General features: G+C 39.1%; 1 protein-coding gene across 1 annotated transcript in view; it reads right to left on the reverse strand.

Moving 5' to 3' along the window:
• The window catches only part of GABRB1 (gamma-aminobutyric acid type A receptor subunit beta1), a 107387-nt gene that overhangs the window by 44618 nt on the left and 44888 nt on the right, over positions 1-17881 (reverse strand). The window contains exon 4 of the mRNA XM_059844893.1: positions 1302-1522. Within this exon, the coding sequence (XP_059700876.1) occupies positions 1302-1522 (221 nt within the window). The remainder of the gene's footprint in view (positions 1-1301; positions 1523-17881) is intronic.

Here is a 17881-nt window from a genome sequence, read left to right on the forward strand (position 1 = left end):
ATGAGACTAGATTGGAACTGTGCTCAAATTTCTGAATGCTGAATTTTATCTAGAAGTATTTCCTGCAGTGTTTTCTCATGTTTTGTTTCTTACAAGGCATATATGTCACCCGGAATATGAAAAAATTGAAGTTTACATGAATTAAAGGTAACCTATAGGCTGACAGAAGCATATTTATTACCATGAGGAAAGTGACCACTTGTAACAGATACAGGTTTAGTGAAATAACTGCCATCTGTTGCAGGAAAAAAAAATTAATGTATCTTAACTTCATTTTTTCTTCTGCTCATTTGTTATTTTGTCTTTGGTTAGAGCTTTCTTGTGGGATGGGGACACTACATGTGTTTTTACTCGCAACTACAGGCCAAAGTCTGTTCACCAGATGTGTCTAAACAGCTGCCTTTTCTTGGGGAAAACACGGTGCATCAGCTTGAGCTGTGAAAAAGACCTGACAGCTCAGCATCTCTTCCTGCATGCAGCTGGTGATGGCAATGCTGTCAGTGTATATGGGCCCATCTGGCAATACTTGGCCTTGCTGCACCCTGAGAGCCTATACTCAGGCATATAGATAATATTTAAATAATTTATGCCAATCTACAAATATCTCCTTTGTATTCTCTACCAAATATCACATTTCTTCAAATTACTTCAAATTTTAAATTCCCCTTGTCCTAAAGAGCTGCTAGAGAAATTTTAGAGGGAAGGAAGTGTTTGTGTGAGCTGTGATGGATTACCGGGTGAGAACCACAATGAAGAACTCTTTAATAGTTTTAACACACTCAGAAGAGCTGGAAGAAAGAGGCATTAGGCTACATTAGCCCCAGCTGTAGCTGTTAAAGGTTCTGTTGCTGCTCTGTGGTGTCGCCCTGATTTTCTAGGATTTTCTAAGCCTTTTGATGTTTACATTCTTGTGGAGAACTTTCTCACACACTGTCTGTAGATAACACATTGTTTTGCATTCCTTTATGAAGGATGAGAGACTTGATGGACTGTTGGTTTGCCCAGTGGCATTGGAGAGGTGGCACTGTCACCCTCCAATCCACTGTCACTTTTGGAAAGCTATAAATGTTGGAGTCAGGAAATAAACTTCCCTTTTTGTTCTTCACCTTGGAGCAGTGGTGAGCGCTTGTGTTCTTTTGTGTTCCATAGCGACACTGTGGAAAATCCTTGGGTGTGTTGTGGTCAACTAAACGGAGTATGTGCTGACTCATACATGAGAAACCAGGAAAAAAGCACAGGGAAGTGGCACTGATTCTACCTGCACTTCTGCCAGCACAGACAGATTAAAATGCCCAACATACCGTAGGCCATAAAGGACTGTCCCATCTGGATGGAGTCGGATCATTCGGTTTTTCACTGTCACCCCATGGACAAATGATTTCTTGTCATTTTGGAAATACGTGTCCGGCACCCAGAGCTGGTCAGCCACTCTGTTGTCCAGAGTTAAGTTCAAAGGTATTCCAGAATAAGAGAGCCTTTTATCCCTCCAGGACTGCTGGAAGTACATGGTCAAGGTGTAGTCCTAGGGAAGAAACAAGAAGGGCTTTTTGTATTTTCATACTGATTGACTGACCAGAAGTTTATTTTTGGATAAATTGCAGTAAGTGAATACCAGTAGCAATAGGAAATTTAAGGATCATCAATGCATTGTTGCCATTAGGCATGAGCATGAATCTTGGCTTGTTCTATTAGTGTGTCAAACTTGACACTTACCAGTGGCAGTGACTACACCAGGCTTTCAAAATCTCCTGATCCAGAGGGAATAGATGGCACATTTGGCTCTCCAGTCTGTGGATCAAACTTGGTTTCTAACTTTTCTTTTTTTAAATGTGAAAAGAGCAGTGTTTAGCTGAGCTCAGGCAAATAGCATTGCATAGCTCTTAGGATATTTTTCTGATATTCCCTCCTTCTGGTATTCCCTCCCTTCACCCTGAAAGATTCCCCCCACAATCCAGAAAGGCCTTGTCCTCCTCAGAAAGAGCAAATACAACCTCAGAACAGAATGGATAACTTCCTGTTCTGCCACTGCTGGAGTTGCCATATGTAATGACTCCAGATAGCCAGGCATTTCTCGTCTCAGCCTGGGAAAGGTGGTGCTTTCTGTCCTTGCCACTTGGATTTTACTGTGAGAAAATCAACAATTTGGCTATCATGTTATAACTCCAGTGAAACACCATTTATGCAGCCTTTCATTTTGTCTGAAAAGAAATTGTTCTAAAGGCTTGTAATCTGATTTACTCTCTTGTATATGTCTTTCTGGGAAATTGATGATTTTAAAGGTAGTCAATTTTTTCAAGTGGAAAAACCCATGTACTTTGTAGCTCATGGAGTTCTTAAAAGAGGAACAGAACAGCAGTATGTGGACTATTAGTTTTCTCTTCCTCCTCTCCTCCCCCAGCCCTGTTTTCAAGTGACAGGTCACTTTGTCACATGTTTTTATGGTAGAAGTGCATCAAAATCATAGCTATTACTGAAAAAATTGGTCTGGTCAGGAGTAAGATTTTCTTTTATGTGATAGAAAACTTTACCTCTGTCATTGTCACAAATTCTAGCCTGGACTTTTATTCTTGAAGAAACAGCATAAAAGCTGTCTGATACAATTTGCACTTTTCATCTATAGTGATTTCTTAAGACTGTATCATTGCCATGAAATCAAAGCACAGTTACTTTTCAAAAAGACTTTCTGCCTGAAAATTCCCAACCAACAGAGCTATAATACAGACTTGCCAGTGAAAGTTGTTAATAAAAACACTGCTCTTCCTTGTCCTGGGCCAGTAGTTTTCTTTGAGTTTTTTCTTTATGGATGAAATATCATGATTGATGATCAGTGGTTATATACAATAGAATAATTACATCCACTGTGAGCACAGACCCCAGACTTGCAAGGATTTCATAGATATGCCCCTTTTCAGGCCTGCAAACTGGTTGCTACCCACAACAGACACAAGAGGCTGTATGCTGAAGGTTTGTTCAGTTTTTTTGCTGGCCTGGGTCACTAGGAGGAGGTCAGAACATCTTTCCTTTTCAGACCATACTGGTCAAGCCTGGAACTACAAAGTGATGCAATGAGATATATGCTGCATTTTGCTGATTAGGTGATTTAATTTAAACAAGGAGTACAGAGGAACAGGAATACTAAGGAGGCAAGTTTTTGAATGTAAAATTTGAATAGAGGTGGGTTAGAAGCACCACTTCAAGAGAAGTTTACCCTTAGCTCCTCTTACACATATACAAAAACCAGTTGGGAATTGGATGAGAGAAAACAAAAATTAAAAACAAAACCAAAAATCAGCCAAATGTGAAAGAACAAAAAAAAAAAACCAAAAAAACCCACCTAACACCAAAAATATCCCATAAGCCCCCACCACTATTCTGGTGCTGTTTTCATACGTTTTATCTACTTCCTATCCTGCCCTATTTCAAGTCTCTTTAGGCAGAAAAGCTTTCATAGATGACTGATAAAATTCAAACCCTCAGTGCTGCACCTGCTATCCTCTACATCTTCTGCCTGATCCAGCAGAGCCTATGGAGTCTGCAGCACAGATGGAACAGAAATTCTGATTATACATAATTCTCTTTTCTCCTTCTTGCCTTTCTTTATATTTTCACTAGGCCTTTAGGCTGCTTTTGTGGAATTGTTATGCTGTTCTATAGAAAACCAAACAATTGAGAATGGTGTCTATGCAAGGGTTCTCAAAGCTCAACCAAGACAAGAATAGCCACAGTAAGCTCAAGAGATCTTAAGGGATGTGATCAAGTGAAAGATAAAGAAATTCTGTCTCCTGGCTATGACTACTAGAAGAAGTTGAGTTGCTATTTTTAGCATCATGGTCTGTTAAAAAAATCTGTTTCATCCAGCATTTGTGCTTTACACAAAATGCTGCTGTTGGCAACACCACAGTAGAGAGTGATCCTCTAGTCTGCAATTGTGCTGCACTATGGAGAAGTACGTGGCAAGCCAGCAAGTGTTAAAGAGGAAAAGAAATCTGAGCTTCATCCTAAAGCAATCTCAGTGTTTCCTAACTGAGAGAATTATCAATTTTTTTTTCCATTCCTCAGTACGTGGGGGTATTACTCATTCAGTATTCAAATAAGAAAAATAGTCTGATGTCACAATTGTGAGAGTCCCTGTTGCAGTAAGTTCATATTTTAAAAAGCATAGTCAAAGACTGTTTTTATGAAAAGCAAATTACAGCTGCACAATAATAACCCAAATTTTGTAATTATAAAATTTCTAATTGTTTTTTAATGGAATACAGCCTTACCCTTCTTATCTCTCATTGGTGAATTATTAAATGCTGGTAAGCCATATGGCTAGCCACATCTTGGAGGTTCTGGTAATATTTTTTATATTGCACAGTGGTGTGAGTGAAGTGGGGATTTAATGACTACTTGTCTTTTACCCTGTAAAATTTGCTGGGGATTTTGTGCTTTCAAGCTCTAGACTATATGAATAATTTCTGAATCTGTCACATCTGTAGTGGTAATTGGCTGCAGGATTTTTTTTAGCTTCTTGTGAAAGATCTCAAGCATAAGTCTAGATATGAAAATAAATCACACTGTATTTAACTTTCATATTTTAAAAATTCTATTCATGAGTTTAAGAAGCAGGGCCCAATGCAAAATTAAAAAAGAGAATCAGTTTCTGCAGCTAACTGTTCTTTCAAATGATTTGTTTTTAAAAACAATTCATGTTTTATAGAAACACACTGAGCAGTTTTTTTTCTGAACTGTACTTTTCATAATTAAAAAAAAATCTGTAATTCTGCTGAAAAATCATGATATTTCAGTAGATTTACTACTGCAGTTTATGTATCTGATCTAGTTTCCATTTTCTCCATGACAAATTTGATTTACTAGTACGAGATCTTTTTCTCTTTCTTAGTAATTGCAAATTTCTTATTTCTTTGTATCAAACCAGAAATTTGTAAATGTGTGTATGTAGATGTGTACTATAAGTAAAACTAAGGTGCAGTAGGTTGCTAAAACAAATACTTACATGCTAGTCCTACGTAAGAGAAGTTCTGTGAAAATGTGAGTAAGAGAAACTAGTCTACTTTACTCAAAATTGAAAGCTATTTCATAGCCTGAATTTAAGAAGCCTCATAGATAAACACTGGCACCAAGCCTCACAGTATAAATTTCTCAGTAAAGAAAGTGAATGGACCATTGAAGCTTATTGTACTTGAGGTTAGATGAACAATTTAGAGTTCCAGTAAGGAACAGACTGAAGAGTTACCATACAATAATAATTCCTTTTTTAATTCTGTTTTTTCCCCCCTATTCTTTTATTCTTTTGTGGAATAAGAATAGATAATATAAGGGCAGATTTTTTCCTGTTAAACCTTTGTAGATCTCTGAAACCAGAAGAGATACATTAAAATAACTGAAGAATTTGGACTTGCTGGTAATTTCTACTCTGTGATTTTCCAGTTCAGTACATCAGAAAATAATGTGGAATACATTGCTATATTGTAATCTAACCTTCTGAGAGACACAAAACTAGAACTTCAGCATGTTTATCAGCAGAATTATGGATTCTGGTGGAATAAAAGATGAGTTCACGTCTGCTGTACTGCTAGTTATTTTTTGTTTTACAAAGTCCATATTTTAAGGAGAAAATAGGGAATCTGTTAATGTGCACTTTTCAGCTTGGTGGTCTAAAAGACCATTTGTTTTTTCCTTTTCCAAGGTGGCCTTAATCTAAGCTCTGTTATCATTTCATGAACTGAACAGCAGGTTGGCACATTCTGATATATTTAAGTAATAACTGAATATCAAATCACACTCTGAAAGTCTTAACAGCAAAAAGTAAATAATGTGGATGCAGTTATTAGAAAAAGTTAGCAAATCAAATAATATTTTGTGAAAATTTAGCTGTTCTAGGTCAATATCAGACATTAGCTCTCTACATGAGTTTGCACATGAAGGCACTGTGCAGCAAAATGAATACATGAAGTGCACCAATGTCATACTTCTAATAGACAGAAGTGTCTATTGGTAGTTGTGGGATGAGCACTGTGCACCCAAACAATCTTAAATTTAAATTTTATGCTTGGGAACCACCCACTAATACAATATCTGGCAGCCTCACAGAAAATGAGATGCAATGAAATTCAGATACATTATAACAATCAACACAAATGTAACTGGAATTGCAATTCAAAATTAAGTACGGAGTGATAATCAGAATATTAATATTGACAGCAATAAACCATAAATACAGAAAAACAATATATGTAAATCCTGCTGTGACTGCAAACTCTTATTAATAGGGAAAGAGCATTTTCCGTGTTTATCTGATCCAAGAATAGGAAGGGCAGAGTTTTGAAAGAATGGTGAATATATAAATTTGCAAATTGTAAAAAATTGTACTCATTCCTATGTTGCAAGAATGCTAATGTATCAGAAGCAGCTGCTAGTTGTTCAGCAAGTTAATTGTCCTACTTTGCAACTCCAAGGGAAACTCACCTGCAAAAGAGCTATTTTATGGTAAGAGGACACAATTGGTGATGTGGGATTTTGGGTTTATGTTTGAAATTTGTGTGTGCTTTGTGTTGGGGTTTTTTTGCTGGTTTCTTTGTGGGCTGTTTTGGTCCTCCCCCACTTCTTGACTGCCCCTGATGCTGAATTCCAGATACTGCACAGAAATTAGTGGAAAAAAATTTAGCTAAAATTAAGGAGGAAGAATATACTGGTTCTACTAATATTCTTTTCTAAGAATGTCAGGGGAGCTGCATCTCTTTATTAAGTCTCCAGTCCAGCCAAACAAGGAAGCCAGAGAATTAGGGGGCACAGTACTGGACCAATTGTCCTTGCCTTTCTTTCTAAGGACACAGTTCAGAGTTCCTGTGGTTGTTTCCAATGAAGACTGATGCAGCATATGTTACCCAGCTCTTCTCTTCTCTCCAAAGTAGTGGGAAGACAGGAGAAGGAGCATGTGCTCAAATTATTCAGTATTTCCTGGCCTGGTTCACAGGAGGCCATGGCTCTTGTGAGCTACACTTCTGACAGAGAAAATGGAAGAAAAAGCGAGGACTCTGGGACAACAGGATAAACCCCTTCTATTTTCCACACAGGAGCTGTTTGGTGCTTTAACAGGATCAGAATTTTCACACAGCAAACTTCTGTTTTGCAGAGATCATGTTTTCCACCAAAAAATTACAGATTGTTTATAGACGTGAGATTTCTGTAGGAGAAAAAGTTGTGTGAGGTCTTGTAAGGCCAAGTGCCAGGTCCTATGCTTTGGTTAAACTGCAGTAGGCTGTGCTACAGGCTGGGGGCAGAGTGGTTGGAAAGTGGCCCAGCAGAAAAGGACCTGGGGGTGCTGGTGACAGCAGCTGACCCTGAGCCAGTGTGTGCACAGGTGGCTAAGAAGGCCAATGGCATCCTGGCCTGTATCAAGAATAGTGTGGCCAGCAGGAGCAGGCAGTGAATTTGCCCCTGTACTCTGCGCTGGTGAGGCTGCACCTTGAGTGCTGTGCTCAGTTTTAAGCCCCTCACAGCAAGAAAGACATTGAGGTGCTGGAGCATTCCCAGAGAAGAGCAACAAAACTCTTGAAGGGTCTGGAGTGTAAGTCATATGAGGAGCAGCTGAAGGAACTGGGGTTGTTTAATCTGGAGAAACGGAGTCTTGGTAGGACCTTATCTCTCTCTCTACAACTACCTGAAAGTCAGTCTTTTCACCCAGAAAGAGCAACATGGGAAGAACCACAGAGGTTCAGGTTGGACATCAGGAGGATTGTCTTCACAGAAAGGGTTGTTAAACATTGGAAAGGACTGCACAGTGAGGTGGTGGGGTCACCATCCCTGGAGGTGTTCAAGAAGCAACCAGATGTGGCACTTAGTGCCTTGGTCTGGTTGACAAGGTGATGATCAAAGGTTGGACAACATGACCTCAGATGTCTTTCCAACCTAAATGATTCTGTGATTTTTTAATTTTATTAGATCCAGTTGCTAGTTCCAATTATTAACGAGGAGCCTTGCATTTTTGTTGTTCAACTATGCTGATCATTCTTCAGGGAAGCGCTGGCATTTATAACTTCACAATCATGTATGTGGCATGACAGTTGGGTCTTACAGAAAGAAGCAAAGATCTAGCAGGAATCCATATAGCTGTAATGATGATGCTCGTTATTGCTCAAAGCACAGCCAAGAACAAGATTAGAATCATAATAATGTAGGAAGTGAAGGCATTACTGTTTTGGGACCCAGTACTACTCCTTGAAGTCAAAGCAGAAGTGCCCTGAACTGCAATGGGATAAGAATTACATCCAAGCATTACTGGAAAAGCAAAGCAAAACTTTTCTCAATTGCAATGTAAATGATGTATTTTGTTGCATTTTGTTCAGTTTTTTTAGTAACAAGACTTAGCAGAAGCAGTAATAAATGGTTCTGACATTTAAAAGGGTTGTTGTGACAGTGGTGTTCCATTGGTTTTTTATTATTTTACATAGAGCAGGTCAAAATCCCAATTTTATCTTGTGTGTTCTGTTTTGCCTCCTGAGGAGAAGAGTAAGGACTTCTAAACATAAAACCAATAACCTACTGCCTTGTCCTTTGCTGCTTTTTTTCCCCTCTTATTTGAACTTTGCTAACCTGAAAGGCTTGAATGTGCCATTTGCTCTTTATATAGGAAGAAGAGAGATGATGTTACTAAAACTAATATGGAAGCAGACTTGTCAAAATTTATCTGGAAAGTAAGGCAGCAGGTAAGCAGATGAGTTACTGTTATCCTCACTGCAAGCTGGAAACTCCTTTAAGAAAGGTGTAAAACTACTACACCCTTCTTCTCAAACTTCCAGCTGCATAACCCACTGTCTGGGATAGCAGTGAGACACACCTATAAATATAACATTTTTCACAGTTCAAGTTTAATACCATGTCTGTGTTAAGTGGCTTTGTTGCCAACAAAAGAATCAGAACATGTCCATGGAAAGATCAATCAACTGCTTTTAGTAGGAAACAAGCAATGATATGTATTCCCATGATATTTGATTTTGCTTTTTTTTTTTTTTTTTTTTTTTTTTGTATAGAGGGTAATACTGTCATGAAGTTGCATGAGGGGAGGGGTGGAGAACAGGAGAAATATGGCACAGGAGATATACACAGTTAAGTAAAATGTCAAGATGTCATATGCAAGCATGAAAGGAAATGGTGGAATGACATTCGGGGACTGTGACCTTGTGCTCAGGAAGTGCTGTCCTCATCCTCTCTGCAAACAGGTGGAGAAAGCACTCCCAGGAAAAGAAATTTTAATTGACATTCGAAAGTTTTTCATCCAGCCTGGAGATGAAACATCATTACAAAGGAGTAGGACTGGGCATCTGGGTGAAAACTGTACTTCTCATCTTCTTGTGTGCTTGTGTGGACTATATGGGATGGCTCTCTACTGACTGGAGGACTCATGACTTGGGCATAGATGAGCTCTGAGGGTCTATCACATGGAATGTGATGTGAGGACTAAAGCAAACTAAGCCAAAGATAGTTGGGAGAGTGCAGCACTTTCAAGTCCCCATTAAGGAAAAACATTGTAGAAGAGTGAAGAATTAATTAAACCCCACTTCCCTTGCTACCTATAAGCAGGATAATTGGAAAGCAGTTTTCCATCAATGGCTGTTACTGAAGTACTTGATTATTTTTCCTTTGCAATTTCCATCTAGCTCAGCAGGGGTGAACTATGAGACCATTACAGAGTGTGCTGTATGTCTAAGGAGGATGACACACTGCTAAGAGCTCAGTAAAATTCCTTGTGGTGTCAGTGCACAGTGCTGCAGGTGAAGCAGAACTGATTGCAATCTTAGGAGCAGATGGGAGAGGTTTGTTGACTTTTGTCTTGAACCCTATTGTATAAGGACTAACAGTACCAGAAATCTTACAGGAACTGGACAGAAAGTTAGAAAACATAAGGAAGTGAGTATCAGCAATGTAAAATGAATTGGAGTCACAGGATGAACTAGCTCATCATGTGAAGTTAAAGAAAATACCCACAAACCTTAATTCTGCTTTGAGCAGGGTCTTATCTTAAGCCAAACTTTAAAGTAAGAAATCAGAAATAAAGACAACCATAGCTAGACTCTTTGGATCCAGAAGATGCTTAACAATTTAGGACGGAAGATACATCTATCTTAGTATGAGGTTGGGCTAACTTTATAAAAACAGCAACTGATTTTTTTTAATGCCTTTATATATTTATAATTTTTTTTTTTTACCCATCTAGGAGCAGGAGTTATTTCTACTTCTATGGGTCTGGTGATTGAAATCTATTTGATTCCTCCTGCCTGGTTCTCAGCTGTCATTCTACTATATCAAATCTCTTTAGTTTAGAGCAAAGCAGATGGAGGTCAAAGTGACATGTGATGAGTCAGTGTCTCTACCTGGAATAGAAACAGTTATTACATAGCTGCTGCCAGATCTTTAAACTTGTGTATACCTTACTGGGTTTTTTTTTTTGGTGTTTTTTTTTTTTTTTTTTTTTTTTTGGTGTGTGTGAGGGTATTTTTGGTGTTGTTTTTTTTTTTTTAATTGGTTGGTTGCTTTGTATGTAGCTACTACCTTTTTTTTTTTGTTTTGTTTTCTAATGCTCAGGACAACTTAGTTTCATTGTTCATTAGGCTTATGATTGAATAGTGTTTGCTGAAATGGTCATGCTTATGATGACTTATGTGGCCAGAGATATTTTTCCTGTATATTTTTGTCACCCTGACCGCTTTACAGGATTCTAACCCATAAATCATGGGTCATGCTGATATTCACATTTTGTGCTGTATTTAGAAACCAGAGAGGAATATCATGACATTTCTCCTTTATAATGACAGCCAAAGCAGAGGTATTTTGTGCTTAGAGTGGATAACACTAAGGGTATTAGTGACACTGTCATAGTACTGGTTGCAAAATCCTCTGGGAATTTCTAGTCCAATCTCCTGTCAGAAGCAGGACTGTCACCAACCCTGTCTCAGGTTGAGATATTGGTTGGCTAGAAAATCTTGAAGATCCTCAAAAATGGGAATTCCACAACATCTGTGGGCAGACTCTTCTAGTGCAGCACCACCTTTTTGGTAAGAAATCTTTCCTGACATCTACTCTGACCCTCCCTGTGTGCAGTTAGTAGTTGCTGCCCTTCACTATTTCGTCTGCCACTACTGAAAGTGGTTTTACTGCAATCTTCCCTTCAGGACATTGAAGGCTGCCATGAGATTTTCCTGTGGCTTTTCTCCTTGCCTACTGAAGAGAGGCAAGTTCCCATGTCTCTCCTGACAGGTTATGTGCTCAAGGCCCTGGCCACATTGATAGCTCTTCACTAGATCCTTTTCAGTTTCTCAATATCAGGAAAGAAATGGGAGACACTGTTGAAAGTGCAGCTGTACCATTACAGAATTTGGGAGGGTAATATTTCCCTCTGTGCTGCCCATATCCTGCCAGTGTCACTTAGCATACAGTCCATACAATGAAAGTGCACTTTGTGGCTTGTATTCAGCGGCTGCTTAATCCATGAGTTTTCCACCTGCTGAATTCTGAGTTTCCTGGCTGGACCTAGAGATGGGTATAATGTTTGTTGGTTTTCATATCACCAGAGACCTTCTCAATGACACACGTTTTTCACCAGGGCTGGCAGCAGTTTTGAAATTCTTATCAGTGAACTCCTAATTATCTTTTAACCCATGTTGTATGTACCTTCATTTTACAATTAATGTAACTAGAGAAATCTTTCCTGTTGCCCTGTCTCTTTTTACTGTCACGTCCAACTAGGATTCGAAGCAATATTTTTATGCTTCACAGAATCAAAGACTCATTTAGGTTGGAAGGGTCTCATTGAGATTGAAAGAGAATTTTAAACATGAAAGTCAGAGGCAGCCTTAGCTGCTCTCCTGAAATCCAGGGCTGTGATCCTGCTTTTTGTTGTTTTTCTCTCCTCTCGGATTCCTGAATTTTACCATTTCATAGTCATTGCAACTAAGGCTGCCTCTGACTTTCTTATCTCAGACAAATTTTTAGTCTTGTAACTACAAGGTCTAGCAGATCATGTTTTCTTGTTAGAAAAAAGAAAACATGATCTTCTCAGTTACCAGGAAGTTGTCATCAGTGCATTCAAAAAATCTTCTAGATTTCCAGAGCCCTCCTATATCACCCTTCTGGCAGATACAGCAGTGGTTAGTGTCCCATGAGGAACAGGACCTGTGCACATGAGCCTTCTTCCAGTTGTTGGAAGGAAGTCTCATCTGCATTTTCTTCCTGGCCCGCATGTATATAGTAGATACCCACAATACAAGGCCAAACAATATTGCTTTGGCTGCTAATCTTGATCCATAAGATGTTGTTTGGCTTCTGATCCATCCCAAAGCAGAGCTCCAAGTATTCCAGCTGTTTTTCACATAGAGGGCAGCTCCATTTCCTCACATTTCCAGCCAGTTCACCAGTAATTATTCTTGCTGGTTTCCTTGCCAGTTCTGTTGCTTTGTTTCCTCCTCCTGTATGCTCCCTGCTGTGTTTTAGTTCATGGTGAGGCTTCTGTCTTAGCCTGGCAGTTCTGCTGGTGAAAGTCTGGCCTTCTTGCGTGACACGGTGGATTGTTCCTGGTTTTCTTAAAAATTCAGCCTCATCTCTTTCTGCTTGATGACTGCTTGCTGGGGAATTTTACTTACCAATTACCCAAATAAGCCAAATTCTACTGTCTTGATATCCTGAGTCCTAACTCCACTGCTCACTGTCTCAGCTATCTTCCAGATCCTGAATTCTGTCATCTTGGGATCACTGCAAACCAAATACTAGCTTTTCATCTGGGATGTTTCAACAAAAGGCAGCTTGAGGAAAAACCCTTCATGCGATTTCTCATGAGCTGCATAATTTAAATATTATTAAGCTGCTTACACGATAATCTAGCATCACAGCTGGTGAGTATACAACACTGATGTAGACTCTCTGTGGAAAATTTGCTTTTGGCTTTTGCAAGGAATCAGATTGCCTTTAAATGCATGTATTGTTGACACTAAATCCTCAGAGCAGAATGCAGAGCAGAATGCAGAGTGTTGATAGTAAAGGACTTTCTTTTTATTTTAACAGCATAATCAGCTGGGTAACTAATGGCACTGGCCAGTTTAATATGATTAATCTGATTAAAACCCTACATATGCAGTGCTGTTGCCAGCCTCATGGGAGCCAACATTTCAAAATACTACATAGTATGTGCAGACATTTTAGGAGATGAAAAAAAAAAACCCAAGAAAGAGCAAATAACTCATCAGTCAGTTGGAAAGCATCTGATTAATACTCTTGAGTACTGATTAGGATATGGAGGTTCAGGCTCTCTTTTCTGCAAAGTATGTAACTAAGGAGAACATGGGATTAGTAATTATCTGAGGAATTGAGTAGCTTAGTGCAAAAAATTAGGATTGGTGCCAATATACTGAAAATCTAGGAGAGTGTCTTCATGTAAATGACTTTATAAATAATGCAAACCTCAAAATCAGTTTTATTTAATGCTTAGGGCAGTAAAACCTCTCTCTGAGAGTGAAGTTCCCGAAGGCTTCTACCTCAGTGAAGCCCAAGACAACTGCTACTTCCATCCTTTCCTGTGTGACTGCACATATTTGAATAACTAGTTAGGAAGTGGAAGGAATCCAGGTTAGAGATGAACTTTGTCATTACTATTTTTGTAGGTAAGTTCCTTGATCCTGTGTCCATCACCAATCGCTATCCAAGCATTGGTTCTGAGGCAGAAAAGGACAACTAAGAGTGAAGGATGAAGCTAAAGCAGCTTTGAAGACCAGCTCAGAGCAGCTGTGAAACTACAGTTCTGGAGTAGGATTTACATTACGAGGCAGGAAAAACTAAAGCATCTTGTGAAAGATCACAGGACTCATGTACCACTGTCCTCAGTCAAGGCAATTTTCCTGTTTTCTAGTCAGAGGAGGCGAGGGTGAGCCAGAATGAGGTAGCACTGTGCTGCCAGGCATGGAGCTACAGCTGAGACCAGGTTTGGTAGCTGTGTACTACTGTTCTACAGTGTCAAGTCAGAAGGAGCTTAGTTCTATAGCCAGGGTTGCACCAACCCTTCTCAAATGACTGTGACCCCCAAGCATCTCATGGGTTGGTATCTAATAACCTAACTACTCTCTTATATTTGCTAGGTAAGTGTATTAGTGTTTTCACAGTATTAAAATACTGCAGGAGCTCAGCAGCCAGTCAACTATTTCAGTATTTCCTCGGCTCTGTTTGCTCATTTATTAATTTGGGGGAAAAAAAAGAAAAAAATAGAGATTATACAGAATATTGAGATGCTGTTGTGAAGTTTGTCCAGCATGGTGACCTCTGAGAGGGACAGACGGAACCTTGCTGGCAGAAGCATGGAGTTAGTTTGTTGAGTTGTTGTCTGGGTTTTGTTTTTACATGTCCCTGTGCTTCTGAAATATTAATTTTTTGGTCCATCTTGAAAGGTCAGGAGAAGTACACATAGCAGTTCTTTTGCAAACAGCTTCACTTCCCTTGGTGCTTTCTAGAGACAGTTGTGTCACACTACGAAGGATAAAGTTAAAACATCTATGTGACCCATGCTTGATGGTCACTGATTCAGATACCATAAGTCTGGTATGTCCTGAATTTATTGCAACTGATATGTTATATGCAAGAGGGACTATTAAGGGCTGAGGGATGTTAAATCCATGGGCTGTTGGCCAAGCAATATTTTCTTCTTTAATTTCTGGAGTCATTGTAAAGCCTCAACTGTGACAACTAAAGTCCTCATGCATATTTTTCCATTTAGAAACAAGTAAACCACTGTTTGTTACTGGTAAGTTTTCACTGTTTTGCAAATTAGACAATTTCAGTCCAAGAGAGGAATGGAAATTCACTATGTTTTCGTAGTGAAACAGGCATTGTTCCTATACATTTATTCCTCCTTCTACAAATATGACTGCTTTTCTTTTTCTTAACGCCTCTACTGTGTAGAAGGACTAATTTTCCACTAAAACAGACTTGCATTTAGCCAGAGATGTTCTACATACAGCTGGCCAAACTGTGAAGCTTAGGTCTGTGACACTATTGTTCAAAGCTGAAGTGTGGTGTTTTCTCACCAGTTTTTTGTAGGACTGGTTTAACTTCTTGCAGAGCTAATCAGAGGTGCTGTTATCAGAGCAGCATGAGGTATAGAGGTCCAGAAGGTTTGGCTATTCTGAAGACAGTGTTCATAAATGAGGTGTTTGTGGACACAAATGGAAACCAGTGTCAGTGAAGCAGCACTCCTATAGAGGAGTAAACTATGGGACAGATGTAACTCTTTTCCTCTTGCCACCTACAAAGAGTCTGTGGCAAGAAGGAGGTGATAGTGAGAAAGTGATCAGAAGGAACCCCTGGGACAGGAGATCAGTTGTTTGGAAGTTTTGGTGCACAGCAGAGGTGGCCAAGTGATGCCTTTGTTCCTGGTATGAGCAACAATGCAGATGATGGGAAGGATTTCTTTGTGGTAATGACAGTGAATCTTGCTGATCTTCAATATGATAAAATAGCTCTAGCTGGTGGCTCCTAATCAGATTTAAGGCCCTCCCAGGTAATGAGACAAGTGAAGCTACAGCACAAAATAGGATGCAGCCCCATGCCATGCAGCAAGAAAATCTTGGAAGTGATATGGCAAATCCCTTCAGTTAAGGTTCCTGATGATATGGTGTAGGTGAAGTCAAGCATGGGTTTAGTAAAATGAATGTTTTCCATATTTTTCCTGTTATTTGCCTTACTTAATTGCACAAACCTTGATTAAATTGCTACAGAACCAGTGGGTTTGCATCAGTAGACACTGAATGCTAAGAGATAAATGTGCTGGCTAGTCATAGGACTCTCCAGATGGATATGTTTTATCTGAATGGTTTTGTAGTTTTTCACTTATTTATAGCAGGAATGGCTTTAAGATCTGTTAGGGAATAGTAATAAATTAACTGAACTACAAAAATAATTTATCCTTCTGCTTGCTTTCAGCTAATTACAACATCTTAAGGTATCTCAGGATAGTATGAACATCTGTTCCCTGAAGATTGACCCTTCTCAGACAATAATTAAAGAGCTTATGAGTGGAGTGGAGAATGGAGTTTAGGAAATAACAAGGGACAGCTCTGCCTTTCTTTGCTCTCACTTTAGTACAGTCCTTTCCTTTAGTACATTTCTTCTTAACATACCCTACAGCAAACTTTCCAAATGCAATAGTCCTTTTTCTTTGGAAAAGGATAGAAAATCAGATAGTGGCTGTGGGACTTGAACATCTTGCTCTAACAATTGGTGTTAGCAGATCATCAGAAGCAGGTAGTCCTGCCTCCTTTTCCAACCACTCTGAACCCTAGAACACAATTCCAGAAATAGATCTCCAGCATTCACCAGTGTTGCTGCAGGGAGATCTCCTATAATTTCTCATAATTTGAGTGATATAAATTACTCTTCTGATATGCTTTCAGTTTCCTATTTTTAGTGATAGAAGTGACACCTAATTTGCACTTGTTAAAACAGGCTTACGAAAGTGTGTTGTAAATAAATCTTGGGAGGAATATAAATTAGCATGGTTCAGGGCAAAATAACTTCCCTTTTGTGGGTCAGAATGAAAATAATGTCGAGGGTGGGGGGGGGAGATTGTTCTACTTCTCTATGTTAGAGGATTCTTGTCCCTTTTTATATAGTATTGGATGGTGGCTACAGTGGAGACAAGACTTAATGGACACCAAGTCTTAGCATGAGAGCCCTCTTGTTCTAAGACAGCCAGATGAATGTTAACTCTTGGGTCTCCCCTAGATTACAGATGTGATAAAACAGACAAAAAATGTTGGCGGACTGAGCAATGAAATAGCTGCAGATGAGTAAGACCTTTGTGGTTTCTGCAAGAAATATATATATAGGTAATGTAATCCTACTCAGAATGTGTAGAGGACAGGATGGGAGAATAGCTTGGTTTTAGCTACAGCAAAAAGAGGTTCAGTAGGCTTAATAGGTATCTTTTGTGGTCTGCTGCAATGGTAGCTGCCACAGTTTTATGACATGGATAATCCTTTTATGTCTCAGCTCCAGAGGAGCAACTATGACATCTTAGTCCCTGCCCAGCACTTGGTTTTTATCATATATCCTCTCCTATATCACCAACCTGATGTTTGGGAAAAGCCTTTCTGTGATGGGGATATCTGTTATGTTAAAGATTAGTGTTCTGTGTGAGAACAGTGTTTTTATTTCTCCCTTTTTGTATTTACAGGAAAAATTCCTGTTTTTTAATCCTGATTTAAGTCAGTTTTTAACCGTATTTTGTCTTCAAATTCTGTCTGCAAAGATTGCTTGTCATAAAGATACCTATTTTCTGCAATATCAATGTAGATTCAGCAGTAAGTGTCAGTTCAATACTGGGTGAACTGTTTAAATCTCTCCCCAAGCCTTTTCCTTCTTCATTTCATGGAGAGTCAAAGTCTAGCAACTGAAAGGTAATCACTATGGTTACGGCATCCAGTTCTAGCAACAAATCCAAGATTTAAGTCTTAAAGCTTGTAGCAATATATATATATTTGAGACACCCCAGACATTTGGGATCATGTTTGCAAGTGTTAAAACAGACATTGACAGTTTGAGATAATTCCATTGCAATGCTTTGCTTGCAAGACAGTGGTCTGCTATTATAAGTGGATTGCTTACATAAGAGGTGAAAGAATAGTTTAAAATTCTAGTTTAGAATGCAGCTCAAAGCAATATTGGGTTTTCAAACTCAGAAATCTAAGATTTAATCACTGCCTGGTTTGAAGCCTGTGTCAACACTGTCAGCCAAAAGAAAGATTGAAACTTGGATCCTTCCCAGCTGCAAATATTACGAAGACATCCCTGAGCCATTTTTAGGCATTATGAGAGCAGGTGACTTTATGGCCCAGGTGGC

The sequence above is a fragment of the Haemorhous mexicanus genome, chromosome 4, assembly GCF_027477595.1.
Source record: "Haemorhous mexicanus isolate bHaeMex1 chromosome 4, bHaeMex1.pri, whole genome shotgun sequence".
Classification (NCBI taxonomy): Eukaryota; Metazoa; Chordata; class Aves; order Passeriformes; family Fringillidae; genus Haemorhous; species Haemorhous mexicanus.